We start from the raw sequence: 27,753 nt of genomic DNA on the forward strand, positions 1-27,753 counted from the left end.
CCCCGTAACCCCACGTATTTAATCCGTTCAAACAGGCTTGTCCGGCCTCCTTTTCGATTGACTTTCACTGTTAAAGACAATTCTGGGGGGGCGCTTGTGGCAGAGCTGCCAAGGTACTCTTATATCGATGTACATAATTATCTGTAACAGAATGAATCTGTACCTGTATTTGTTTTACTGCATGTAAATAGCGCGTATTATTTGTTGCAAACAGTCTGTCAAAGCTTAAAGAGCCTTGGGACAAAAAGAGTTTTAAAATTATTTTTTCCATTAATTTTTCTCTTGAAGACATTGGCTCACACTGGGGAACAGTTTCATAGTTGCTTGCTGCCCTCTAGTACCTAACCCAAATGGCCATTTTTCACATGTGAACCTCAACACCAAACCAATGTGTGTCAAAAACCAATTTAATTCTGAGGTCATCACAGCCATGCCTACTGTTGTCCTCACCCAATTTTCACATGAGCACCTTCTATACTGACCTCTTGATAGCAATTAGAAGTAGAAACCTTGGCTGTGTATTAAATGCATTTACCCAATAAACTATCAGGAAGATGAGGTATGTGTGGAGGACCTTGGAAGTAGTCGCCGTAAGGTCCAAATAGAAAGGGGTAAAATTGTACAAAAACAAGGACACTTGATTTTAAAAAGATGAAGGCCGGAATTTTCACATTAAAAAAAACATGTGGGTTTGGAGCGTGAGGCAGTTAAATTGTTAAAAATGGGATTCCCGACCTGATACCACCCATTTCAGGTTTTAATGGAGGCGGGACGGTGGGGTGGGCGACCAACCCACTCCCAGGGGGGGGCGTTACCTCAATTTAAATATTGTAATGAGGCTGGAAGCCTCTTTTTCCCCGTCCATTTTGAATTTAACTGCCTGTGGACGCGTTTCACACAATTCGTGAAACCCGGCAGTTAAACCGAGGCGGGGACTGCTGCATCCAGGAGGTGAGTGACTTTATACCTACCTCCTGGATCCAGGATCCCTGCCTAACCCACCCCTCGCGATCGGAGACCCTACCACGAGGCCTCCGATCGCCTTCCCAGAACTCCCACCTCCCCCCACCCCCCCCCCCCATGATGCTGATGAGGCCAGCCACGATCCTCCCTCCGGTGGCCGGCCCTGATCCACCGCCACACCCCCCCCAACCCCCGAACCCTGGCAAATCTCCCCCCCATGATCCCCGATTTCCCTCCCCCCCGTGATCCCTGATCACCCCCATCACCTGCCGGTCCCCTGCCAATCCTGCAACCCCCCACCCCGCCGATCTTCTCTTCCCCCCTCCCGATTGCCGAACCCCTCCCGCCGACTCCCGAACCACCCACCGCCCCCCCCACCGCGATCCCTCCCCTGGACTGACCCCTTGCAACTAAGGCTTACCCGCCCACAGCCAGCCAGCCTCTCAAGCTGGCTGGCTGCGGGCAGAAAACCGAGGCCTCACATTCAAATTAGGCCCTGTCAGTAAAGTTGGCAGGGCCTGCGAGAAACCTGGCCTCCCGGGTTTCCCGCCCGCCTCGGAACCCCCCTCGCCTCCAACCCGTCTCCCCAAAGATAATTCCGGCCGAAAAGTGAGCGAGCTATGGTGAGGTGGAAAGAGAAGTTGGCACATAGATCCACAATGGCATATCTTTAAAAAGGAGATTGCAAAGTTGCAAAATCAATATGTACTATTAAAAAAGAGACTACTTCAAGTTTAATGATGCCGTGGATAAATAAAGAGGTTAGAAACAAAATAACATTGCAGATGAGGACATATGGGGAGGAATTTTAAAAGTGGGGGCACGTTGGGGGCGGGACTGCTAGCTGTCAGGTTTCAGTTCCGCCCCCAATGACGTCCGGCCAACCCACGCTATTTTCCCTTGATTGACCTTGTTAAGCCCACCCTGCGGGCTGAGCAGGCCAATTAAGGGAAAGCCAGTGACAGAGAACATCAACGTATGAGGTTTCATCTGTCAAAAATTTTTGATAGATGAATTGTCATCGTTTGACGGCTTTGAGAAGCTGTCAAACACTGACAACGTTCTTTGGTGAGTCCTTGTACTCAAGACCCACCAAACCTCTTTCCTGAGCAGAAATCAGATGGCTGTTGCGTCGGAGAATGCAGCAGCCATTCCATTATCTCTGCCGTGGAGATGAGGAGCCTCTGGATTCCCAAGGGTTGAGGCCTGCAGGAAGAAGCAAAGGTAAGTAAACTTTTTCTAAGACTTTTCACTCACCTCCCATACTTACCTCTCCACACTTGCACCCATCATTCACCTTCACAGTGGACCTTTTGACCCCTCTCACCCCTGCAGACCCACTGGTGGGAAATATGGAGATGGCAAAAACACTGAATGAATATTTTATATCAGTCTTTACAGTAGAAGACACTAAGAATATCCCAACACTGGACAAACAGGGGGCTAAAGGGGGGGAGGAGCTAAACACGATCAAAATTACTAAGGAAGTGGTACTCGGTAAAATAATGGGACTCAAGGCGGATAAATCACCTGGACCTGATGGCTTGCATCCTAGGGTCTTGAGGGAAGTAGCGGTAGGGATTGTGGATGCATTGGCAATAATTTTCCAAAACTCCCTGGACTCGGCAAAGGTCCCGGCAGACTGGAAAACTGCTAATGTAACACCCTTATTTAAAAAGGGCAGTAGACAGAAGGCTGGAAACTATAGACCGGTTAGCCTAACATCTGTGGTAGGTAAAATTTTGGAGTCCATTATTAAGGAGACAGTAACAGGACATTTGGATAATCATAATTTAATAGGACAAAGTCAGCATGGTTTTATGAAGGGGAAGTCATGTTTGACAAATTTGCTGGAGTTCTTTGAGGAAGTAACATATAGGTGGATAAAGGGGAACCAGTGGACGTAGTGTATTTAGACTTCCAAAAGGCATTTGACAAGGTGCCACACAAAAGATTATTGCTTAAGATAAAAAATCACGGGATTGGGGGTAATATTCTGGCATGGATAGAGGATTGGCTATCTAACAGAAGGCAGAGAGTTGAGATAAATGGTTCATTCTCAGACTGGCAATCAGTAACTAGTGGTGTTCCACAGCTGTCAGTGCTGGGTCTCCAACTCTTTACAATCTATATTAACGATTTGGAGGAGGGGACCGAGTGTAACATATCAAAGTTTGCAGATGATACAAAGATGGGAGGGAAAGTAGTGAGTGAGGAGGACATAAAAAACCTGCAAGGGGACATAGACAGGTTAAGTAAGTGGGCAGAGATTTGGCAGATGGAATACAATACTGGAAAGTGTGAGGTTATGCACTTTGGCAGGAAAAATCGTAGAGCAAGTTATTATCTTAATGGCAAGAAACTGGAAAGTACTGAAGTACAAAGGGATCTGGGGGTCCTGGTGCACGAAACTCAAAAGGTTAGTATGCAGGTGCAGCAAGTGATTAAGAAGGCTTTCATTGCTAGGGGAATATGAAAATAGGGAGGTATTGCTTCAGTTGTACAAGGTATTGGTGAGACCGCACCTGGAATACTGCGTACAGTTTTGGTGTCCATACTTAAGAAAGGACATACCTGCTCTCGAGTCAATACAAAGAAGGTTCACTCGGTTAATCCCGGGGATGAGGGGATGGACATATGAGGAGAGGTTGAGTAGATTGGGACTCTACTCATTGGAGTTCAGAAGAATGAGAGGCGATCTTATTGAAACATATAAGATTGTGAAGGGGTTGGATCGGGTGGATGCGGGGAAGATGTTCCCGATGATGGGTGAAACTAGAACTAGGGGGCATAGTCTTAGAATAAGGGGCTGCTCTTTCAAAACTGAGATGAGGAGGAACTACTTCACTCAGAGGGTGGTAGGTCCATGGAATATGCTGCCCCAAAAAGCTGTAGAAGCTACATCATTACATAAATTTAAAACAGAAATAGACAGTTTCCTAGAAGTAAAGGGAATTAAGGGTTACGGGGAGTGGGCAGGAATTTGGACATGAGTCTAGGTTCGGATCGGTCATGGCCCTGTGGGTAGCGGAGCGGGCCCAGGGGCCGTGTAGTCTGATCCTGCTCCTATTTCGTGTGTCTAATTCTGTTAGATTCAGGAGATGGTTCTGTGATAGTGGATTGGCGGTTAGGATCAGATCAGCCATGATCTTATTGAATGGCGGAGCAGGCTCGAGGGGCCGATTGGCCTACTCCTGCTCCTATTTCTTATGTTCTTATGTTCTTATGCTCACCTCGCTGACCCTGGCGGGGTTTCCTGACGTCGGGAAGCCCGTACTTGTGTTGGTAAAATGGGGATAAGCCTCTTAATTTCCTGTTAACTACTTGTTAATAGGCAGTTAAGTGGCTGTTATCCCCTTCCCGGCTCCCAGGAAGATGGCACGGAGGCGAGTTGGGAGCGGATTCAGTGCCTGCTCCCAGATTCTGCCATTTTCCCGGCAGTCCTGCCTCCAAACCCGCCTCCCCAGGGCTGGCAAAATTCCCCCCATGGTATCTATAAGTACAATAAAATGATTTAAATAAGAAAGAATATAAGGTACGAAATTTGAAAAGGGATAAGGAAAGCAAGGAGAGAGTATGAGGAGAGAATTTCAAAAAGTGATATTGATGAGATGGTGGAATGGGCAAAATGTGGCAGATGAAAATCAATGTCCGTAAATGTGAGGTAATACATTTTGGTGAAAAAATATAACATTAATAATTTTACTTTGAATGGGGGAAGGCTGTGTGATATAGAAGAACAGAAAGATTTGGAAGTTCAGGTTCATAAGATAGTAAAGCAATTCTTCAAGTGAATAAGACCATAAGAAAGCTAAGGGGTAAACAAGGTTTTATGTTAAAAGATATGGGGCTAGAAATTCAGTAGGCTTTGCGCCCAGTTTTCGCCCAAAGAGGGCTTTTGCGCCACTTGCTGAGCTTTCGCCGATATTCAGCGCTGCGGTAATGGCGGCGTTAGCCAGTAGTGCTGCGCCGCCACCGATGACGTCATCGGTGTGCGCAGTGCCCCGCTACCGGCCCGACCGCCATATTGAGTTGCGGCCGCCTCTTCCGCAGTGGCCGCAAACAGCGATCAGAAAACGGGGCCGTACTGTAACGTTAGTGGGGCGAGTTAAGGTGGATGTGCGGCCGGCGCTTTTTCGGCGGCCGCCTGCCCGCACCTCCTTCCCCGGCCTCCTCCACGCCCCCCCCCCCCCCCCCCGCGGCATTGCCGGCTGTTTTCCGGGAGCCCGACACTTCTCCGTGGTGCCGGGCTCATTTGCCGGCACTAGCGAGCGGCGATCTCGCTGTTGCAGGCACCTCCCCCTTAAGAGAGGGAGGAAGGCCTGCAGTACCGCAGCCTGCCGCTCCGCAGCGGGTGGCGCTGCGGCACCTGGCGCGCCGATATTCAGTTTCAGCGCCCCAAGCGGGGGCGCCGAAACCCTTGAATAGCGGCCGGCTTCGACGTGGGGTGCTGAAACTGAATTTCTGGCGGGCGCAAGTGGCTCCGCGCGCACCGGTAACTTCTGGGCGCAAGCGAGCTGGCGGGCCCAAACTGAATTTCTAGGCCATGGAATATAAAAGCTGTAATGTAATGGTTGAATCTATGTAAAACTTGAGTAAGACCACAGCTGGAGTATTATGTGCAGTTTTGGACTCCACAATAAAGCAAGGACATTGAGGTGATAAAGTGTGTACTGGGCAGATTCAATGGGATGCTGACATGAGGAAATACAATTACGAAGAAATACTTGAAAAATTGGGGCTATTTTCATTAGACCAGAGGAGATTTTGGGGTGTTTTAATAGAAGTGTTTAAAATTTTCAAGGGATGAAGAGAAGATATAAACAAGGTAAAATTCAATTTCAGCGGTGGTAGTGGATCGGCTGCTCAATATGCACCTGTTCAATTTTTCTTTCCATTGGATTGCGGAAACCTTTAACTATGCTTTTGTTACCTCCAGGCTTGACTTCTGAAATGCCTTTCTCACTGGCCTCTAAAATGTCCACTCTACATAAACCCAAGTTGTCTGAAATTTCTGGCCCACATCCTGTGCCACATTAAGTTTCACTCACCCATCACTCCTGTCCTTGCCAACCTCCATTGGTTAGCCACTTCCCAACACACTGACTTCAAAATCCTGATCCTTGTTTACAAGTCTCTCCGAGGCTCGTGTCACACTACCTCTGGAATTTCCTTCAACCCTACGTCTCAGTTCAGTCTTCTGATCCTGACATCTTGTGCATTCCCCCTCCCTCCACTCCTCCATAATTAGAAGAGCTTCTTCATCCTACCCTTTGGAATCCCTTCACCTTGCTAATTCTCTCCCTGCCTTCAAAAGCCTCCTCAAAACTCTCAGTCAATTCTCTCATTACTACTTAGTGTTTCTCCTCTGGCGAAGCATTTTGGGACATTTACTATGTTAAAGAGGCTCTATAAAGCAAGTTGTTATTTTTCTTTTGTGGTGGGCTTGTTGCCCTGGTCTGTAAAATCTGTGTTCAAACTTTCAAGTAACCAAAACAAAGCTATCTTCTGTTGAAGTAAAGTTCTTGTTTCTGTATTGCCAGGATGGATTCACTCCTCTAGCTGTTGCACTGCAACAAGGTCACAACCAAGTAGTCGCCATCTTACTGGAGAATGACACCAAGGGAAAGGTGCGGCTACCTGCCCTGCACATCGCTGCCAGGAAAGATGATACCAAGTCTGCGGCACTGCTGCTACAGAATGACCACAATGCCGATGTACAGTCAAAGGTAGGGCAATCTGTGCATTATAACAGACTGCTTATAAAACTGAAAAGGATGATGATCCATCACCCCAAGTCACTTATAAAGCCATTTTAGTGAGATTGTGTGTCTTAACCCTTTTTGCAACAGGTTGTTTCTTCATTTCACAGTAGTGCATTCATTCTGATATCTTTGGCTGATTTAAAGTGTTTATATAGAATTTGTTCTTCATCCCACATAATGCCCGTGGACACAGGAATTGTATGATACGTAACAAATTATTTTGTTTTACTGATATCCCCCATTCTCTTTGTTATTTCCTCCCTTTGCTACACACTATACTCCACATGCTCAGGTTGGACAAGTGATCTGTTCATGGGTTTCCACCAATCCTTTTCTGTGACTTGCTAAAGGGAGTGGCCTTAAAGCAGCTCACTCTCAAATCTTCCCTCTCTGTGGGAGAGACCTAGCCTCTGCTTGGCACATTCCCTGGTGTGCAGCAGGAAACTGGGATCGCTGCATGTGGAGGATTGTAGTGACATGCTGCACTACCTAGTCACTCCACACTTACACAATGATAGAGGGAGAAGATTTCCTCTTTTTGATAGTGCAGCAAAACTGTAAACTTATTTATGAAGAATGGATTTACTGCACCAAGGACACAGAGATTTACACCCAGAGAATCATTTGGATTGGTGTTTGGAGAAAAGCCTGCAATTATGCATAAATCTGAAGCAAAGCATAACACTGTACACTTGACAGACACAAGTGATTCTACTTGTTACAGATTATTTGATGAAGTATTGCACTAGTTAATTTTCACTAATATGAATACTAGTACATGTAATTTCAGTTCCTAAATGGTTGCTATAATATAGGCATCTGTTCAAAATGTGCTGACTTGGTTAACAACATTTCTCCAGGAAAGTTTGCAGCTTCATAACATAACTAATCATTAATCACCATGGTAGTCACAACTCTTACCAATGCTGCCATCTGCTGCAGAATGTATTCTTGTTGGGGCCACTTTGGCATCATGCTACCCAGGGTATCTGCACTGCACCCTTGCACACTGCTAGAGTTAATAGAGAATACTCAATAGAGAAAAGCCTGATAATAAAGTCTGTTAGTAAGGTCTTCCTTGCAAGTGGAATAAATTCTGTGTTTCAGTTTTCTATTGAGTATTCTGTTTATACAACATGTGTTTTGTGTATGAAAACATGAAAAAGTGTAATGTTAAATACATTATACAAATAATGGAATCTGTTTGTACCAGACAGTTTGTACAAAACCACATGTTATAAACACCCTACTGCTTCTAAGCTTGCTTTCTTTACATTTAACCTGTAATAGTACTTAATTTACATACAAGTCATCTGATAGATGCAACTTTGATCATTTTGCCACTTATACTGTTAAATGCATGCACACTGCTCCATCCATTGCTCATGTAAATTGATTGGTATGTTTGTGTGTGGTGATTAGGGATTCAATATGTCTTGAGACTAGGCAGTTGTACCCATGGGATCTTCAATACATTACTTCTTCTTTCTTTTGTAAGTACTCTTAATGCTTGCTCACTGCATGAAGGTGCCCTCCATGTATCGAAATAAATTGGCAAAATAATAGCTCAAATACATAGAAAGGAATCAACAGGAATGAGCTGTGAATCAAATAAAACACCTTAGTCAAACTTAATTGAATTTAATTTGAATATAATTGGGGCATTCTGAAATTTATCTAAATTAGGATTCCGATTGAGACTTGGATGCTCTTTTGCAATAAAATGTGCTGCATGTGTGCCTAACACCACTGCCCCTTTTGTTCAGTGTATATGCAGAAGCTATTTGTCCCATTTTGCCCACATGTGACATCATGTAGCTAAGTAAAGTGGGAGATGTCTTTACCCCTTCATTTCTCACTCTGGGCTTTCTGAGATCACACCAAGAATGGAGCATTTAATTTTTCTGGCGTTGTGTATGCCTCTCTCTCTCTCTCTCTCAAGATCCAGCAGGTTTGTATGTCCACTCTCCCTGGTGACCTGACAGGATGCGTTTATCTGATCTGCCTGGTGGTCTTATCAAGATATGTGCATCCAACTCACCAGTGGTGTAGCAGGTTTGCATGTGTACTAGTCCCCTGGCTTTCTAACAAAATATTCATGTGTCCAATCTTCCTGGTCTCACAGAACATGTGCGCATGATCTTGCTGGTAGTCTAATAAGATATGTGTGTGTCCAGTCAACTTTCCTGGTGTTCTCGCAACTTGTAAAATGAGTGTATCTCATCTGGTGGGAGGTATGCCTGCATTTTGAATTTAGAAGCTGGTGCCCAGAGTCCTGACATTGGCCTGAAAGTTCTGCAGGGGTTCTCCCGATGTCCTGCCGTAACTTAGGAAAGAGATCAGCAGAACCCCTCTAGAAATGGCATATATGGCTGAAAACAGATGTTTATGCTGTTTCTCTGGGGGTTCCACCAATCTCCCATCAAAGTTACAGCAGGAGACCAGAAGACCCCTCATGGAATTTCAAGACCATTGTGTATAGCTCAGAGTGAAACCCATTACCAGGGCTCCAAGGGTTAAATTATGAAGACAGATTACATAAACTAGGCTTGTATTCTCTGGACTATAGAAGGCTATGGGTGATTTGATTGAGATTTTTAGGATTTTGAAAGGAATTGATAGGGTAGATAGAGAGGAACTTTTTCCTCTGGTGGGGGAGTCTAGAACAAGGGGACATAACCTTAAAATCAGAGCCAGGCCATTCAGAAGAGAGTTAGGAAGCACTTCTTCATGCAAAGGATTGTAGAAGTGTGGAACTCTCTCCCACAAAAAGCAGTAGATGTCAGCTCAATTAATAATTTTAATTCTGAGATGGATAGATGTTTGCTAGCCAAGGGTATTAAGCCAAGGCGTGTAAATGGAGTTAGGAAACAGATCAGGCATGATCTCATGGAATGGCAGAACAGACTCGAGGGACTGAATGGCCTACTCTTGTTCCTATGTTACATGAACATGCTGAACATTATACATTTTGGGAAACTCTTTAGTGTAGGATAAACAATCATAATGCTCTCTATAATTAAAACAAATCTACAAAATCCTCTACCCCAGCTTCAAATCCATCTCATCAATCACTCCCTTATTTCAACACCATGAGAAAGCTAGTACCTAATAACTGCAACCTCCTACCCTCTTGCTTTCTTTAAAGAGAGTTAGATAAATGATTAAGAATGGGGTTGAAGTTTATACGGGTAGACAAAAATGATGAAATAATCTGGAACATGATGGTTCATGTCTTCTGGGACTGTGGATGTGTCAGTTGTGGAATACAACTCTCAAAGCTCTTATTGTGGCTCGTGCAGTCGATTAATATCCTGGAGTTTTGGATGACTATCTTCATAAGTCGGTAAAATAATTGATACCTGTAGTACTTTATCATTTTGAAACTGACCTGTGGATTAGTCACTCCCTCAGAAGATTGAGCGTGTTTGGTAGATTCATTTAAAAAGGTGAATTGTACATGGTCGGTGGAGGGTATGGGGTTGTGTTCTTATGTTCTTGTAAACTCATACCTATATAATGGTTTTAAATTAAAATGGACATTTAAGACACATTGCTGATAAGCTGCATTATACATATACCATCACATTTCCCACGACCTTAGGATATATTTGATGCTGCTTATAATAGTCATCTCATACAGATTATGCATAACCATACAGGTCTCTATATTAATTCTGCAGTACACAATGTGTTCGCTGTGCAGATTTCGGTTGTGCTTAATGTCTTCACTGATGGACAGTCTTTTGTTTCAGTGCTTCTTTCCAGCTTAAAATTTTCATTTTCTTCCTTTTTACAATAATGTCTCTGCTTCTTATTAATGCTGGCCCAGATGATGGTGAATAGGACCACAGAGGTATATATCTAGACCTTCTCATATTTTGCCATTTATATTTTAAAATACTTATATCATTACATTTCCAAATCCTTCAAATGAAAGGATTTTCTGTTTTTAATTTCAGATTTCTAATATTCTTTTCTTTTTATGCTTTATTATTTTTTGAGCACATTTACCTTATTATGAAGGGCAGGCACACTCAGAATTTATGCTTTTTCTCCTTAGCATTAGCTTTTCCAACCCGTGCACCTCTGCTACAGAGAAGACAGGCAGGTAGCCTGCCTTCAGACCACCTCCAATGACTTGCATTGGCCAGTTGTCATGTATGGCAATGGCACAATAAATCTAATAGATTTGACTTTCCTTTCTCTGCTCCCCCTTCCAGCAGTGAGATGCCCTGCCTGCACTCCATGTCTCCACGTGTGGCATGGTTCAGATCAATAGTTGAGTAGAGTGGTGGAACGCACCTGTGTCTGCCTATGTTAAGATGCTATGGGCCTGAAGTTCTGCAGGAGTTCTCCCAATCTCCCGTCGTAATTCCAGCAGCAAATTGGCGGAGTCTCCAGTGAAACAGCCCAAAATGAACGTTTACGTTCTTTTCCCAGAGGTTCTACTGATCTCTCATTGTGGGAGGAAATTGGGACAACCCTGTCAGAAATTTAGGGCCTATATGTTGGTATTCCAATACACAGTACCACAAAATCACTCTTTGGGGCTGATTTTAAATTGGTCAAGTTGCTGTTAACAGCCTCAAAATGGGGTTGGTAGACTTACTGCCCCTTTAAGGCCGATGCTCCGACCGCCGCCATTTTTAAAGTGGCTCACTGCTGTTACAGGCAGTAGACCCTTTTAATGTGCAAATCAGAATCCTATGACGCACATAGGACCCCAACTGCCATTTTGGGAGACAACTGGGTAGAGAAAGTTCGGTGCACGCTTTGCTTAGTTTAGTACAGCTGAAGAGGCCCCAAAAGATAAGTTTAAAATTATTTTTGTGGGGCCAGAAGGAGCAGGAGTACTCCTCGATCTCCACAAGAATAAGCTGGGCAACTGCCGTCCCGGACTCACCATCCCCAGTACTTGCCTTGCTCCTAGTCAGGTGTCCCCTGAGCCGCATGATATTGTGCCAGCCCGAATCCAGAAAGCTACAGTGACACCCGTTTGGCACCCACAGCTCTCCAGTTCTATTTAAATGAGACCTAGCCCTTGAAATAGCTCCAGCTTCTATGCTCCTGTCACGGTGACTGGCCAGTGTGCTTTTACCCGAAAGGTAAAATCTGCTCCTTTATTTCTGGGAGTGAGCTACTCCAGAACCTACGGTTTCTAAAATTACTTTTAATTGAGTTAGTTTTTATAATCTGTGTTACTGACTGTTGTTTCCCAGTAATTGGCTGTTGATTATCATTCAGTATACTTGCATTGTTTACGCCACAATTGTTCATCCAACAGCATGGACACCATCACGCAGCAATGACACAGTTAATATAATGGCTGGCATCAGATGCCTGTTCTCTGTATTCTCGGGCACAGAGGCCTGGGGCCTACCATGCACCCAATACGCTCTGTGGGGGGTCACCCACTGTGGCTGGCTGACATGTAACGCTTTGGGAGCCTGTGCACAAAATATACAAAAGTCTCATTAAAGCTGCATAATTTATTTAAATTAAGGCTGCTCCCAATACCTGAAGCACCTGGGCAGTGCTGCAATTACTCAATGGAAATGCAGGGGAAGCTGAAATTATTATTTTTTTTCCCATTGGGTGCTCTAACCTCACACTAGGGCCATCCAGTGTACTGTCATGTCAAGCATTGGGCCTCGGATACTGGGCATCTGCCTCCTTCCCTCGCACAAACCAGAAAGGTCCATTTAAAAATAGAGCTGCCAGTAGCTGCTTACATGCTGTTGCTGCCCAAAATCCCGCCCATGAACTCAGTGTATTCCCTGCGCGTCTTGTGTTATGAATGGGGAGCACCATTTTATTATGATAATGACCTGATCTTGCATCAACAGGCAGCCAATCTGTAACATAGAAGATAGGAGCAGGAGTAGGCCATTCGGCCCCTCGAGCCTGCTCCGCCATGCAATGAGATCATGGCTGATCATCCAAATTCAGTACCCTGTTCCTGCCTTCTCTCCATATCCCTTGATCCCTTTAGCCTTAAGAAATATATCCAACTCCTTCTTGAATATATTTAATGAATTGGCCTCTACTGCCTTCTTTGGCAGAGAATTCCACAGGTTCACCACTCCCTGGGTGAAGAAATTCCTCCTCATCTCTGTCCTAAATGGCTTACCCCTTATCCTTAGACTGTGACCCCTGGTTCTGGACTCCCCGACCATCGGGAACATCCTTCCAGCATCTAGTCTGTCTAGTCCTGTTAGAATTTTATAAGTTTCGATGAGATCCCCTCTCATTCTTCTAAACTACAGCGAGTACAAGCCCAATCGACCCAATCTCTCCTCATACGTCATTCCTTCCATCCCAGGTATCAGCCTGGTGAATCTTCGCTGCACTCCTTCCATGGCAAAAACATCCTTCCTCAGATAAGGCGACCAAAACTGCACACAATACTCAAGATGTGGCCTCACCAAGGCCCTGTACAACTGCAGCAAGACATCCTTGTTCCTGTACTCAAACCCTCTCGCTACGAAGGCCAACATACCATTTGCCTTCTTAACCGCCTGCTGCACCTGCATGCTTACTTTCAGCGACTGGTGCACGAGGACGCCCAGGTCTCATTGCACTTCCCCTTCTCCCAATCTATTGCCATTTAGATAATAATCTGCCTTCCTGTTTTTGCCACCAAAGTGGATAACCTCGCATTTATCCACGTTATATTGCATCTGCCATGCTTCTGCCCAATCACCCAACCTATCCAAATCATACTGGAGTTTCTCGGCATCCTCCTCACAGCACACACGCCCACCCAGCTTTGTGTCGTCTGCAAACTTGGAGATATTACATCTAGTTCCCTCGTCCAGATCATTAATATATATTGTGTATAGCTGGGGTCCAAGGACCGATCCCTGCGGTACCCCACTAGTCACTGCCTGCCACTCGGAAAAAGAGCCGTTTATTCCAACTCTTTGCTTTCTGTCTGCCAACCAGTTCTCTATCCAAGTCAATACCTTGCCCCCAATCCCATGTGCCTTAATTTTACACGCTAATCTCTTATGCAGGACCTTATCGAAAGCCTTTTGAAAATCCAAATACACCACATCCACTGGTTCTCCCTTATCTATTTTACCAGTTACATTCTCAAAAAATTCCAGTAGATTAGTCAAGCATGATTTACCTTTTGTAAAGCCATGTTGACTTTGTCCGATCCGGTCACTTTTTTCCAAGTGCTCTGCTATTACATCCTTTATAATGGACTCTAGCATTTTCCCCAATTCCCCATTTTCTCTCTACAACCCTTTTTGAACAGTGGGGTAACATTAGCTACCCGCCAATCCATGGGTACTGTTCCAGAGTCTCTCAAATTTTGGAAGATGACCAGAAATGCATCTACTATTTCTAGGGCCACTTCTTTAAGTACGCTAGGATGTAGATTATCAGGCCCTGGGGATTTATCGGCCCTCAATCCCATCAATTTCCCTGACACCATTTCCCTACAAATACTGATTTCTATCAGTTCCTCCCTTTCATTAGACCCTATGTTCCCCGACATATTTGGGAGGTTATTTGTGTCCTCCTTTGTGAAGACAGAACCAAAGTATGTATTTAATTGGTCCGACATTTCCTTGTTCCCCATTATAAATTCCCCTGATTCTGACTGCAAGGGACCTACGCATTACCATCAGCTTTACCCCTGGCAGAAAGTTGAAAATCTATCCCATTGTTCCTTTAAGCACTAAATGTACTATCAGTTTGTAAACAGTGGATAATTTTCCAGCTAGAAACTCATCATTAAGTAGCACAATGATAATATAGGGTAAGTTGTCTGGGTCCTTGCATGCAGCGAGTTACCTCGCCTGCCATGTGCATGCATCAGAAAATCTACCCTCATATTACAATAACTGTGGTAGTGACAACCTTACAGAAAATTTAACCTGACAGTGCTTGAAGTGATTCCCCTACAAGTTGGAGCCACATAGCCAAAGTATATCTGCCTGTGGTCTGGAATCACTCCACCACCATATTGCAACTCACTGGATTCCGTTACCTAGTTCAAATACAGCCACAGGATGCAGCTAATGAACTGAAAGAGGTGCATAAATATAATTCTGCCAGAAAAAACAGGGAATTAGAGTCTTATACTTTCCAGTGTCCTGATGGTGTTCTGATTCCACCAGTAAAACAAAGGCATGCTCTAGTGACCCGAGTTGCTTGTTTGCTGTGGAATAGCTCAGTATTTATTGAGGTGGTCATTGTTTAAGATTCTGCTTTTGGGTGCGCAAGGACCTTATTGTAGATCTGGGTATCAAGCACCTTGAAAGTTAAGTTATACACTGGTTAGGTTTACATTTTCAATATCTTTCCCTCTTATTCACAGAGTGGCTTCACTCCTCTGCACATTGCTGCCCACTATGGAAACGTGAATGTAGCCACTCTGCTATTAAACCGAGGAGCTGCTGTGGATTTCACAGCCCGGGTAAGTTTTTTTCTTTCTGGTTTTGATTTTAGTTATTTTTCCTCCTTCTGACTCCGCACTGTTCTCCAGCTACGAAGGCAGGGTAGGATAGTCTGGACATGGCTTCCATCAATATCGCACTGAATCTCTTGAAGGAGCTGAGTTTTCTGATGATTTAATGCTACACCCTGAGAAACAGTATTGCAGAATAGCAAACTTCTCACATCTCATGGCTTGCTAAGAACAACAATCCGATGGGCCAATTATGTCTGAAGGGCATTTCCTATTAGGACTTGAGCACAGTTCCCAGTATGGGAGCTTATCAATCTGCCAGTATAAGTATTGGGACACCCTCACGTGAAGGGCAAGTGTTAAATCTTTCACCTTCACGTTACCTGTAGTGAAGTTGTGGTAGAAAAGACTAGGTATTGTGAATCTAAATGAAAGTCTCAAATAAATAATTGCCTTTCACATTTTTTAATGGATGTACACATTGACACTATATAAAACTCAACTTCCACTGGAAGTGAGTAATATTCAAATATAGGTTTTGAATGCTTATTTGTGAACAGAATTGATTTAAATACTGTCATCTTCCTGAGATGGTTCAACACTCAAATATAGTTATTGCTTTGATCAATTGCTGATTCCTGAAGAAAATAACTTTTTTCCAACCATGGCCAGGAATTTCCTCGGAGCTGTTCCCACTCCGCTGCCGTAACTTCACCGGACGTGTGACTGAACAACAACAACTTGTATTTATATAACACCTTTAACATAGTAAAACGTCTCAAGGCGATTCACAGGAGCATTATAAAACAATAATTTGACACCGAGCCACATAAGGAGATAATGAAACCCTGAACAGAGAGAAACAAAGCTGGAAGTGCACGTTAGAAAAGTAGTCAGCAAAGCTAGTAGGGAGCAGAAACAAAGGCCAACAGTAAAGAGGGTCAAAGTGCAGAAAAATATCAAACAGGCAAAGTTGAAGGCACTTTATCTAAATGCACGTTGCATTCGCAACAAGGTGGATGAATTAATGGCACTAATAGAGGTAAATGGGTATGATGTAATTGCCATTACAGAGACATTGTTGCAGGGTAACCAAAGCTGGGAACTGAATGTTCCAGGGTACTCAACATTTAGGAAGGACAGACAAAAAGGAAAAGGAGGTGGCGTAGCGCTGTTAATAAGAGATGAGATCGGTAAGGTAGAGATAAAAGATCATGGCTTAGCAGATCGGGATGTAGAACTGGAATCAGTTTGGGTGGAGCTAAGAAACAGCAAAGGGCGGAAAACATTGGTGGGAGTTGTGTATAGGCCACCAAACAGTAGTGGTAATGTAGGGCACAGTATCAATCAAGAGATTAGAAGTGCATGTAACAAGGGCAATACGGTAATCATGGGGGACTTTAATCTACATATTGACTGGGCAAATCAAATTACCACTAATGGTGTGGAGGACAAATTCTTCGAATGCATGCGAGATGGTTTCCTGGATCAGTATGTGGAGGAACCAACCGGGGAACAGGCTATTCTGGATCTGGTACTGTGTAATGAGAAAGGGCTAATCAATAATCTTGTGGTAAAGGGGCCTTTAGGGACAGGTGACCATATGATTGAATTTTATATTAAGTTTGAGAGTGATGTAGTCCAATCTGAAACTAAGGTCTTCAATCTAAACAGAGGAAACTACAAGGGTATGAGGGACAAGTTGACCATGGTAGATTGGGAGACTACACTAAAAGGTATGAAGGTGGACATACAATGGCTAACATTCAAGGAAATAATGCATAATTTGCAACAAACATATATTCCCCTAGGGCATAAAACCCAAAAGGAAAAGTGATGCAACCATGGCTAACAAAAGAAATTAAAGCTAGTATTAAGTCAAAGGAGGAAGCTTATAAAGTTGCCAGAAAAAGCGGTCAGTGTGAGGATTGGGATCTTTTTAGAAATCAGCAAAGGGGGACCAAGAAATTGATAAAGAAAGGGAAAATGGAATATGAGCACAAATTAGCAAAAAATATAAAAGCGTATTGTAAAAGCTTCTACAGGTAAGTGAAAAGGAAAAGACTGGTGAAGGTAAATGTAGGTCCTTTACAGTCAGAGACGGGAGAATTTATAATGGGGAATGAGGAAATGGAAGAGAAATTAAATAAATATTTTGTTTCTGTCTTCACGGAGGAAGACACAAAAAACCTCCCAGAAATACGAGAAAACCAAGGGTGTGGCGAGAATGAGGAACTTAAAGAAATTATTATTAGTAAAATACAGTACTAGCAAAATTAATGGGATTAAAGTCGATAAATCTCAAGGACCAGATGACCTACATCCTAGGGTTTTGAAAGAGGTGACCATTGGGATAGTGGACGCATTGGTTGTCATCTTCCAAAATTCCATCGATTCTGGAACGGTTCCTGCAGATTGGAGGATAACAAATGTAACCCCGCTATTTAAGAAAGGAGGGAGAGAGAAAATGGGGAACTACAGACCTGTTAGCCTCACATCAGTAGTTGGGAAAATGCTGGAATCTATTACAAAGGATGCAATAACTGGGCACTTTACTAATAGTAAGATTGGGCAGAGTCAACATGGATTTATGAAAGGGAAGTCCTGTTTGACAAACCTATTGGAGTTCTTTGAGGATGTAACTAATGGAGTAGACAAAGGGGAACCGGTAGATGTGGTGTATTTGGATTTTCAGAAGGCCTTTGATAAGGTCCCACAAAAGAGTTTGGTGAACAAAATTAGGGCATATGGAATTGGGGGTAATATACTAGCATGGATTGAGAATTGGTTAACAGACAGAAAACAAAGAGTAGGGATAAACGGGTCTTTTTCAGGATGGCAGGATGTTACTAGTCGGGTACCGCAAGGATCGGTGTTTGGGCCCCAGCTATTCACAATCTATATCAATGATTTGGATGAAGGATCTAAATGTAACATTTCCAAATTTGCTGATGACACAAAGGTAGGTGTCAGTTGTGAAGAGGATGTGACGAGGCTTCAAGGGGATAGCAACAGGCTCAGTGAGTGGGCAAGAACATGGCAGATGGATTATAATGTGGATAAATGTGAAGTTATCCACTTTGGTAGAAAAAACAGAAAGGCAGAGTATTTCCTAAATGGTGAAAGATTGGGGAATGCAGATGCTCAAAGGGACCTGGGCGTCCTTGTACATGAGTCACTGAAAGTGAATGTGCAGGTGCAGCAAGCCATTAGGAAGGCAAATGGTATGATGGCCTTCATTACAAGAGGATTTGAGTACAGGAGTAAAGAAGTCTTACTCCAATTATATAGGGCCTTGGTAAGACCACACCTGGAGTACTGTGTACAATTTTGGTCTCCTTACCTAAGGAAGGATATACTTGCCATAGAGGGAGTGCAACGAAGGTTCACGAAATTGATTCCTGGGATGGCGGGACTGTCGTATGAGAAGAGATTGAGTAAACTAGGCCTGTATTCTCTTGAATTCAGGAGAATTAGAGGGGATCTCATTGAAGCATACAAAATTATTACAGGGCTTGATAGGGTGGATGCTGGGAGAATGTTTCCCTTGGCTGGGGAGTCTAGTACCAGGGGCCACAGCCTCAGGATAAAGGGTAGGCCATTCAGGACTGAGATGAGAAGAAATTTCTTCACACAGAGGGTGGTGAATCTTTGGAATTCTCTACCCCAGAGGGCTGTGGAGGCTCAGTCATTGGGTATAATCAAAACAGAAGTTGAAAGATTTCTGACTAGTAAGGGCATCAAGGGATATGGCGATAGGGCCGGTGAATGGAGTTGAGGCAGAAGATCAGCCATGATCTCATTGAATGGCAGAGCAGGCTCGAAAGCCGAATAGCCTACTGCTGCTCCTATTTCTTATGTTCTTATGAAGTTATGGCGATGGAGTGGGAGCAGGAGCAGCTCTGAGGAAATTCCTATGTTTAACCTATTAGCTGATGGTCAAGATATGGAGTGCCTAAAGCAAATGTTTTATTGTAAAACTTTAATGACTTGTTGAATTGGTGTGTTGTACCTTATATTTGGTAAGAACGTTGATTCAGCATGTTATTGATATTACAGTGTCATTGCTTATTATTTTATCCTAATGAATTAGGCCAGACAGCATGGATTTATAGCCCTTGGTCCATTATTTTTATTTGCAAGTTTGGCTGAGTGATAAACGAACAGGTTAAGCCAGTTGACATCCACTGTAAGGGTAGGTAGCCATTTTGCATGTTTATGGATGGTGTATTATACCCTAAAGCTTTTCCAGGTGTAACTCCATTGCACCATACAAGAATACTCCATCAATCTATAATTTGACTTGTGCAATGATAATTACAAGCTATAGCTAATGGGCAGTTGGGTTCTGGATTCCATAATTTAAGTTACCCCAAAAAATCAACAAATTGAAACTAATTACATTATTATTTAATATTTATTGAAATATAACCAGGTGAATTCTATAGTCCAAAATGAATTGTGATGGGACATATAAAGAGCACAATTATTTGCATGTTCCTAGAAAATGGGCAAAACCATTGATCAGTATTGTAAATGAAGTTGCATAAAAGAACAAGACAAAGAGTTGTGCAGTGATGAAAATTGAACCATTCTGGAGAGTTGTTAGGTAGGGGATTAATAAACATTCAAATGAGAAATCTGAAATGTGACCTGTCAAATTTAAGAGAGAGAAAAAAAGAGATAATTGGTTGATGTGGAACACAACATAAACCCAAAAGTCACACAGCCATTGTTTAAGCTTGCATAGATGTGACAATAATAATTGCTATGTGAGATGTTGTAAATCACAGAACAGGAAAAATCAAATGCACTCTGTGGATGAAAAATCACACAGAATTTTATATGCATGTAGTATTTGCAATTCAGGCAGGGATTGGGTTCTGCCATTAATAGTGAATATAAAAACTAACTCCAAAAGCTTTTATAAGTATATCAAAAGGAAAAGACTGGTGAAAACCAAAGTTGGTCCATTGCAGTCAGATACGGGGGAATATATAATGGGAAATAAGGAAATGGCAGATCAACTAAATGCATACTTTGGGTCAGTCTTTACGAAGGAAGACACAAAAAACCTCCCTGGGATATCGGGAAAAATAGGGACATTGGCAAAGGAGGAACTGACGCAAATCAATATCTCTAAGGATATGGTGTTAAGGAAGCTAAAGGGATTGAAGGTGGACAAATCCCCAGGGCCTGATAACATGCATCCTAGGGTACTGAAGGAGGTGGCCCTAGAGATAGCGGATGCACTAAGGATGATTTTTCAGAATTCATTAGACTCGGGAACAGTGCCGATGGATTGGAGGGTAGCTAACGTTACCCCACTATTCAAAAAGGGGGGTAGGGAAAAAGCAGGTAATTACAGACCTGTAAGCCTTACATCAGTTGTGGGCAAAATGCTGGAGTCCATCATTAAGGATGAAATAGCGGAGCACTTAGCAAATGGGGACAGGATAGGACAGAGTCAACATGGATTTACAAAGGGTAAATCGTGCTTGACTAATCTATTGGAATTTTTTGAGGGAGTAACTGGTAGAATAGATGGGGGAGAGCCAGTAGATGTGGTGTACCTGGACTTCCAAAAGGCCTTCGATAAGGTCCCACATAAAAGATTAGCATGGAAAATTGAGGCTCATGGGATAAAGGGGAAAGTTTTGGCGTGGATAGGGAACTGGCTGTCAGATAGAAAACAGAGAGTTGGAATAAACGGCTCATTTTCTGAATGGCAGGCAGTAACAAGTGGGGTACCACAGGGATCTGTCCTGGGCCCCCAGCTGTTCACAATTTACATTAATGACCTGGATCAGGGAGTCGGATGCAGCATTTCCAAATTTGCAGACGACACTAAACTAGGAGGGGGGGTGGGCTCAGAGGAAGAGACCAGGAAGCTCCAGAGCGATTTGGACAGACTGGGCGATTGGGCGGATAAATGGCAGATGCACTATAATGTGGACAAGTGCGAAGTTATCCACCTTGGGTGCAGGAACGGGAGGGCAAATTATTATTTAAATGGCAATAGATTGGGAGAGGGGGAAGTACAGAGAGACCTGGGTGTTCTTGTACACCAGTCACTGAAGGCGAGCATGCAGGTGCAACAGGCGGTCAAGAAGGCAAACGGTATGCTGGCCTTCATAGCAAAAGGGTTAGAATACAGGAACAGGGATACCTTGCTGCAGCTGTACAGGGCACTGGTGAGACCACACCTCGAGTACTGTGTACAGTTTTGGTCGCCTCATCTGAGGAAGGATGTTCTTGCCATGGAGGGGGTGCAGCGGCGATTCACCAGGCTGATACCAGGAATGGCGGGAATGACCTATGAGGAGAGACTATGTAGTTTAGGGATGTACACACTGGAGTTTAGAAGATTGAGAGGGGACCTCATAGAAGTGTATAAAATTCTGACAGGTCTAGACAGACTGGATGCAGAAGGAATGTTTCCCTTGGCGGGTGAGAACAGAACTAGAGGACATAATTTAAGGATAAGGGCTAAACCATTTAGGACAGAGATGAGGGGGAATTTCTTCACTCAGAGAGTGGTGAACCTGTGGAACTCATTGCCACAGAGGGCAGTGTACGCCAGCTCATTAAATATATTTAAGAGGGAATTAGATATATTTCTACGGGCAAAAGGGGTTAAGGGTTACGGAGAGAAGGCGGGGACGGGATACTGAATTAAAAGATCAGCCATGATCTCATCGAATGGCGGAGCAGGCACGAAGGGCCGAATGGCCTACTCCTGCTCCTATCTTCTATGTATCTATGTATCTATGTAAACAGTAATGCAATTTAACACGGATAAAGGAGCACAAGTGAACATCCTATCTGAGTGAGATTAGAAGAGATTACATCGTAGACCTAAATTGAAGGAGATTAAGACAAAAGAATTACAGGATACTTAAGAGTAGACATACCAGTGAAAGGGAAGGTATGTTGCAAACATCACCTACAAAAACATCACGAACACGCTGTTATTTGGAGAGGTGCAGAAAGATATCCCACCAATTTTAGATCTAATGTGAAAAGCTCAATCCAATAAAATGGAATCTCTAAAAAAAAAAAAAAAGTTCAAAATGACACAAGGTTTGAAATGTAAGAATTTATTTCAAGAATTGTGCTGCTTACCAGAGGAACTCTAAATCACAGTTGATAAACAAGTCATCTCACCAGTCTACCCATTTATAAGTATATTATTTCCATTGTGAGAAAAAGTAAAAATGATTTTAGAGGTCAGAAAGAAATTAGATGAACCAACAGAATGACTGAGCTCACTGGGAATTACTGACAGAAGGAATGGCAAGCTACAGATTTGCTTGGACTGCAATTACCTGAAATAGGTTTTTGGAAAGAGAACATTTCAAGATTTGAAAGTTTGAGAATTTTTGGCACAATTTTCAAATGTAAAATATTTTATCATGTTAGATGCATCCTCAGGTTTCTAGTGACTGAAACTGAAGGAAATAAGATCCAAGTCATTCAATATTCCTTATGAGAGATACAGATTGTTGTGGCTTCCCTTTGCTATTATTTCAACTCCAGAAGTATATCACAAAATCATATGGTATAAAATCTCTGACAGCTCAACATGTTGACAAATTGCATAATAACGTGGTGTTTGTCCAAAGGGGAACACAAAATTCAATCTGAAACTTAATCACAATTGTGTATTTGGAGCCATTGAGCTGATTGGTGATCCTCACTAGTGAAGATATTAAACCTGAAAATAGGAAGCACTCAGCTGCTGGCCATGGGCCACATCCATCATACAAGAAAGGAGTATGGAGACTCCTAGGTATATTAATGACCTGGGTCAATTCATACAGATGCTTTGGAAAATTATCACTATTAAGACTATTGAGTGGAACTAGAATCACAGACAAAAACATAGGAAAACTGAAAGAGGCAGCTCATGCAAGAAGTAATTGTCAACTTCTGCAATCCTGAAAGACCAATAAAATTTTCAGCTGATGCATCACAGTTCTGTGATTAGGAACTGTATTGTTCCAAAAGTATGATGGTCAGTAATGAACTGTCACTTAAGTGCCACGTTCATCGATTCATGCAGAGACAGGGTTTGTACAGCTTGGGAAAAAGATGTTAAGCATTATATTTTACAAAAGATTCAATCCATTTATGTATGGCCATATCTTTGGTGTTGAGAAATACTGCAAGCCACTATTTTTGAAATTTTTGAATGATTCTTCTTTGTGAATACAAAAGAAGATGGTCGGGCTGCAGAGCTATGACCCGAGGGTACATCATGTACATCAGGCAAACCACAAGCAGTGAACCAGAATGCGAAAGCCAAATTCAAAATCTCATGTGAATATTCAAGCTTAAATTGACATATTTATTATGGGTGTGCCAGTATCTGGCCAAAAGATTAGGCTAATGTGAACAGAGGCAGAAATGGTGAGATGTCTGGGATCCTCAGTGGAGGGATGGGCACAAATAATCGATATTGCTGTTCAGAAACTCAAATGCACTGGAAGAGGAGTTAACAGTAACAGAGTAGTATACAAAGGGATTAAGGCAGTAATACCAAAACATTGTTTATAACAATTGTTGCAAAAGATTCATAACTAGCATATGGCCATAGAGAAATTTAAATAATGATCATGTGATACATATTTTCCCAAAATAAATCAGGATATTAGTCATAAATTGCCCATCTTGTTTAAAATATAGACCAAACACGCAAATAGAATCCTAACCACACCAACTGCAGTAAACAGTTGGTACTGATTTCTTGATGTATCAGAGGAAGAGCTGCTTAATATTTACTGAGTACCATGTAATTTACTCAGAGGTGTGCACAATACAAAACATCCCAGACAAAAAAAGTGATAAGATATATGAGAGCTTCTCCAGACATGAAATACTTAATGAAGTCATAGTGACAGTGATTCACAGTTTACAAGTACTGTGTTCAGATATCTTGCCAATGAATGCAATGTCATTCACACAACTTCAATTTTTAATTAGATGTATTTGGATAAACTCATGGGATAGCCCGAACTGACAGTAAAAGATCTCATGAAGTTGTGGGACAGCAGCAGTGATTTGAATTGGAATTTTGAAGTTTACTGTATTAATCCATTAGAGAGCAGGTTATCACCAGCACAACTCCTTCATGGGAAGAAGAATAAGAACCAATCTACCAATCATGGCAGAATTGCTGATAATTAAGATTTGGTATGGTACAGAAAGGAGCAACAAACAAAAGTTTCATTTTAGTAATAGAATGTGCAGTTCTTCCAGGCCTGAAATCTGGTGATAAAGTGTGTCTTGGAAATGTTACCACAAATACATGGACACACAATGACACCAGCAAGTGCATCCAAGATCATACGTGGTGAAAACATAACATCGTACTTTATTTAGCCATTAGAGAAGCCAATGAGGAAAGGAGTCTTAACTTACCAATTGAGGATGTAGCAACAAGTGAGTCTGACCCAACTGTGTTATCTTCATAAGGTAAAAACAGAAAATGTTGGCAATGCTCAGCAGGTCAGGCAGCATCTGTGGAGAGAGAAACAGCGTTAACGTTTCAGGTCAATGACCCTTTGTCAGACCTGGAAAAAGTTAGAGATGTAGCAGATTTTTAAGCAAGTGTAGGGGCAGGGAGAGGGGGGAGAGGAGGAAAGAACAAAAGGGAAGGCCTCTGATAGGATGGAAGGCTGGGGAGATTAAAAGACAAAAGGGATGATGGTGCAAGGCAAAAGGAGATGGTACTGGCACAAGTTAAGAAACAAAAGATGAGTCTAGATGAGGTGTAAATGGGAATGGCAGAATCATCAACAGCTGCCATGTGAAAAAATAAATAAATAAAATAGGGGCAGAGATTATGGTCTGAAATTGTTGAACTTGATGTTGAGTCCAGTAAGGCTGTAAAGTACCTGATCGAAAGATGAGGTGCTGTTCCTCGAGCTTACGTTGAGCTTTATTGGAACAGTGTAAGAGGCCGAGAACGGAGAGGTCAGAGTGGGAGTGGAGCAGAGAATTAAAGTGACAGGCGACCGGAAGCTCGGGGTCATACTTTAGTGTTAGTGTATTATCTTCATCATGTGACGGATCAGAAACAACAGAAGACTGGGTCCATAACCAAGGGAAGTTCCTGGAGTAACATCTAATCATGAGATTAGACATCCTAAAAGACTTCTAGAAACATGTTAAAAGTCTGAAGTTTCTAAGTAGAACTAAGTATATATCATTATTAGTTTCAAGAAATAAATGCAGGTATATTATATTAGGAGATAGAGAATAGATGAAAATGGACAGTAAGGGAAACATTTAGTTAATAAGTGCAATTCTTATTTGTTTTCAAGGATGTTAACAGTAATAATAATTTGTTTTTATGTAATGATATATCAATTTGAGTATTTGAATTTAGAGACTTCCTCTAATAATAGTAAGTGCCAATGTTGCAAGTATGCAACCAGTTAAGTCCAGACTTTACATGTCAGGCAGTTTACAAGATGGAGATTGTAAGCTGCCAAAATCTGCTGATTTCTTATTCAATGTTGGATTATTATGAAGCCTAAAAAAATTTAACACAACAACTTAGTGAGGAGCAGGAGGTTCCATTAAAAACGTAGTGATTTATATACATTGAAATACATTTGTTGATGGAGCTGTCAATTGTGTTAAAGCACAGCCACTCAGCTCTCCCACACTCAGAGTCGTTCATCAAAAAGGGTTGGGTTTGTTGGGCGTAATGTTTCTTCCGGTTTTGAAAATTCTTATATTCTTATTCCACTCACCAATTACAAAGAAAGCCTTTAACAAATGTTGTGAAATTGGAATTGAACTAGTGCTTTTCAATATAATGTTTGCTTTGAACTTTCTGCTGATGTATGGTTGTGTATCCCTTCACTATTCCCCAATCCCAATCCAGAATGGAATCACTCCACTACATGTAGCTTCTAAACGGGGAAATACCAATATGGTGAAATTGCTGCTGGATCGAGGAGCTCAGATAGATGCCAAGACGAGGGTGAGTCTTTGTTACTTGATGCTGCACTGCTATCCCTTCATATATCATGCTTGTTCAGTTAATACACTGCCATTTTTGTAGAATTGTCCATATTGTGAGTTTGGGAAGAGCTATGTCTTTTGAACATAAAGGCAGATTCACTGAAGCTAGATTAGAGAGTATGCAGGCACAGGTCAATGCATCCTTTATATCAACCAAATGAGTGTGCAGTCAAGCTTGCTGTGCAAAATGAAAGAACACTGGAAAAAGAAATGAAAATCAGATTAAAGCGGCACATCATTGCTTTAAAGACTGTTCAATATCTGCTTTATTAAATGAAAGAGTCTTTCTGATATTGTCCTTACACAACAAAGTTAAGAGAAAATTAAGCTGAAAAATATTTAAATATAATGCACAATATTTGAATTATTTTTCCACTGTGTCAATGAGCATTAAATGACACTTGGGGGTAGAAATTGGTAGGCGCCTCATCTGATTTCTATGGGATGGTGTGACCAATTTCAGGTTACAGTATCCTGTGTCGAAACCCTGCTGGAAGTTTGCCCAATTTGGCAGCCAATGACCTGAGTGTGTGGAGTGCCCACTTAAAATGGGTGTTAGACACCTTGATTATGCTAATCAGGCTTACTGCCTGTTGCAGTTTGCTACTGCTAAATTGGGCGTAAACTGAGTAGTTTTTCCAGGTCTATGCAGCCTGAACTTAAAGGGGCCGCTGAAGAAGAGGTATGTTTTTCTTATTTATTTACCTGAATGTGGATCCAGCAGAAGCAGAAGTGCAGCTGGCCCAAATTGGTGACGTAAGAAATAGGAGCAGGAGTAGGCCAATCGGCCCCTCGAGCCTGCTCCGCCATTCAATAAGATCATGGCTGATCTGATCCTAACCTCAAATCTACTATCACTCTCCATCCCACCCGAACCCATGTGATCTCCCGGGAGAGGCGAAAAACCAGATAAAAAACCCAATGGCCAATTTGGGAGAAAAAAATCTGGGAAATTCCTCTCCGACCCATCTAGGCGATCGAAACTTGTCCAGGAGATCACTCTGTCCCTGTATTTTCTACAGTACTTACCTTCTGTAAAGGCGATCTCCACCCCAGCCAGGAACAGGAATAAAACCATCTCCTGAAATCTAACACAGAATTAGAACACAAGAAGTAGGAGCAGAACCAGGCTACACGGCCCCTGGGCCCGCTCCACTACCCACAGGGCCATGACCATTCCGAACCTAGACTCATGTCCAATTTCCTGCCCACTCCCCGTAACCCTTAATTCCCTTTACTTCTAGGAAACTATCTATTTCTGCTTTAAATTTATTTAATGATGTAGCTTCCACAGCTTTCTGGGGCAGCAAATTCCACAAACCTACCACCCTCTGAGTGAAGAAGTTTCTCCTCATCTCAGTTTTGAAAGAGCAGCCCCTTATTCTAAGATTATGCCCCCTAGTTCTAGTTTCACCCATCATTGGGAACATCCTCACCGCATCCACCCGATCAAGCCCCTTCACAATCTTATATGTTTCAATAAGATCGCCTCTCATTCTTCTGAACTCCAATGAGTAGAGTCCCAATCTACTCAACCTCTCCTCATATGACCACCCCCTCATC

At 42.6% G+C, this 27,753-nt stretch overlaps 1 protein-coding gene across 33 annotated transcripts in view; it reads left to right on the top strand.

The window, feature by feature from the left end:
* Window positions 1-27,753, top strand: part of ank2b (ankyrin 2b, neuronal) — a 1,120,520-nt gene that overhangs the window by 826,123 nt on the left and 266,644 nt on the right. For 26 of the 33 annotated variants that reach the window (XM_085962266.1, XM_085962253.1, XM_085962237.1 and 23 more), the window contains 4 exons: window positions 6,507-6,692; window positions 10,561-10,584; window positions 15,064-15,162; window positions 26,051-26,149. In XM_085962266.1, coding sequence (XP_085818392.1) covers window positions 6,507-6,692; window positions 10,561-10,584; window positions 15,064-15,162; window positions 26,051-26,149 — 408 coding nt within the window. The remainder of the gene's footprint in view (window positions 1-6,506; window positions 6,693-10,560; window positions 10,585-15,063; window positions 15,163-26,050; window positions 26,150-27,753) is intronic. The other 7 variants (XM_085962239.1, XM_085962251.1, XM_085962260.1 and 4 more) reach the window with 1 other exon arrangement.

The sequence above is a fragment of the Somniosus microcephalus genome, chromosome 2, assembly GCF_052327205.1.
Source record: "Somniosus microcephalus isolate GS21.2 chromosome 2, FLI_Smic_1.0, whole genome shotgun sequence".
Taxonomy (NCBI): domain Eukaryota; kingdom Metazoa; phylum Chordata; class Chondrichthyes; order Squaliformes; family Somniosidae; genus Somniosus; species Somniosus microcephalus.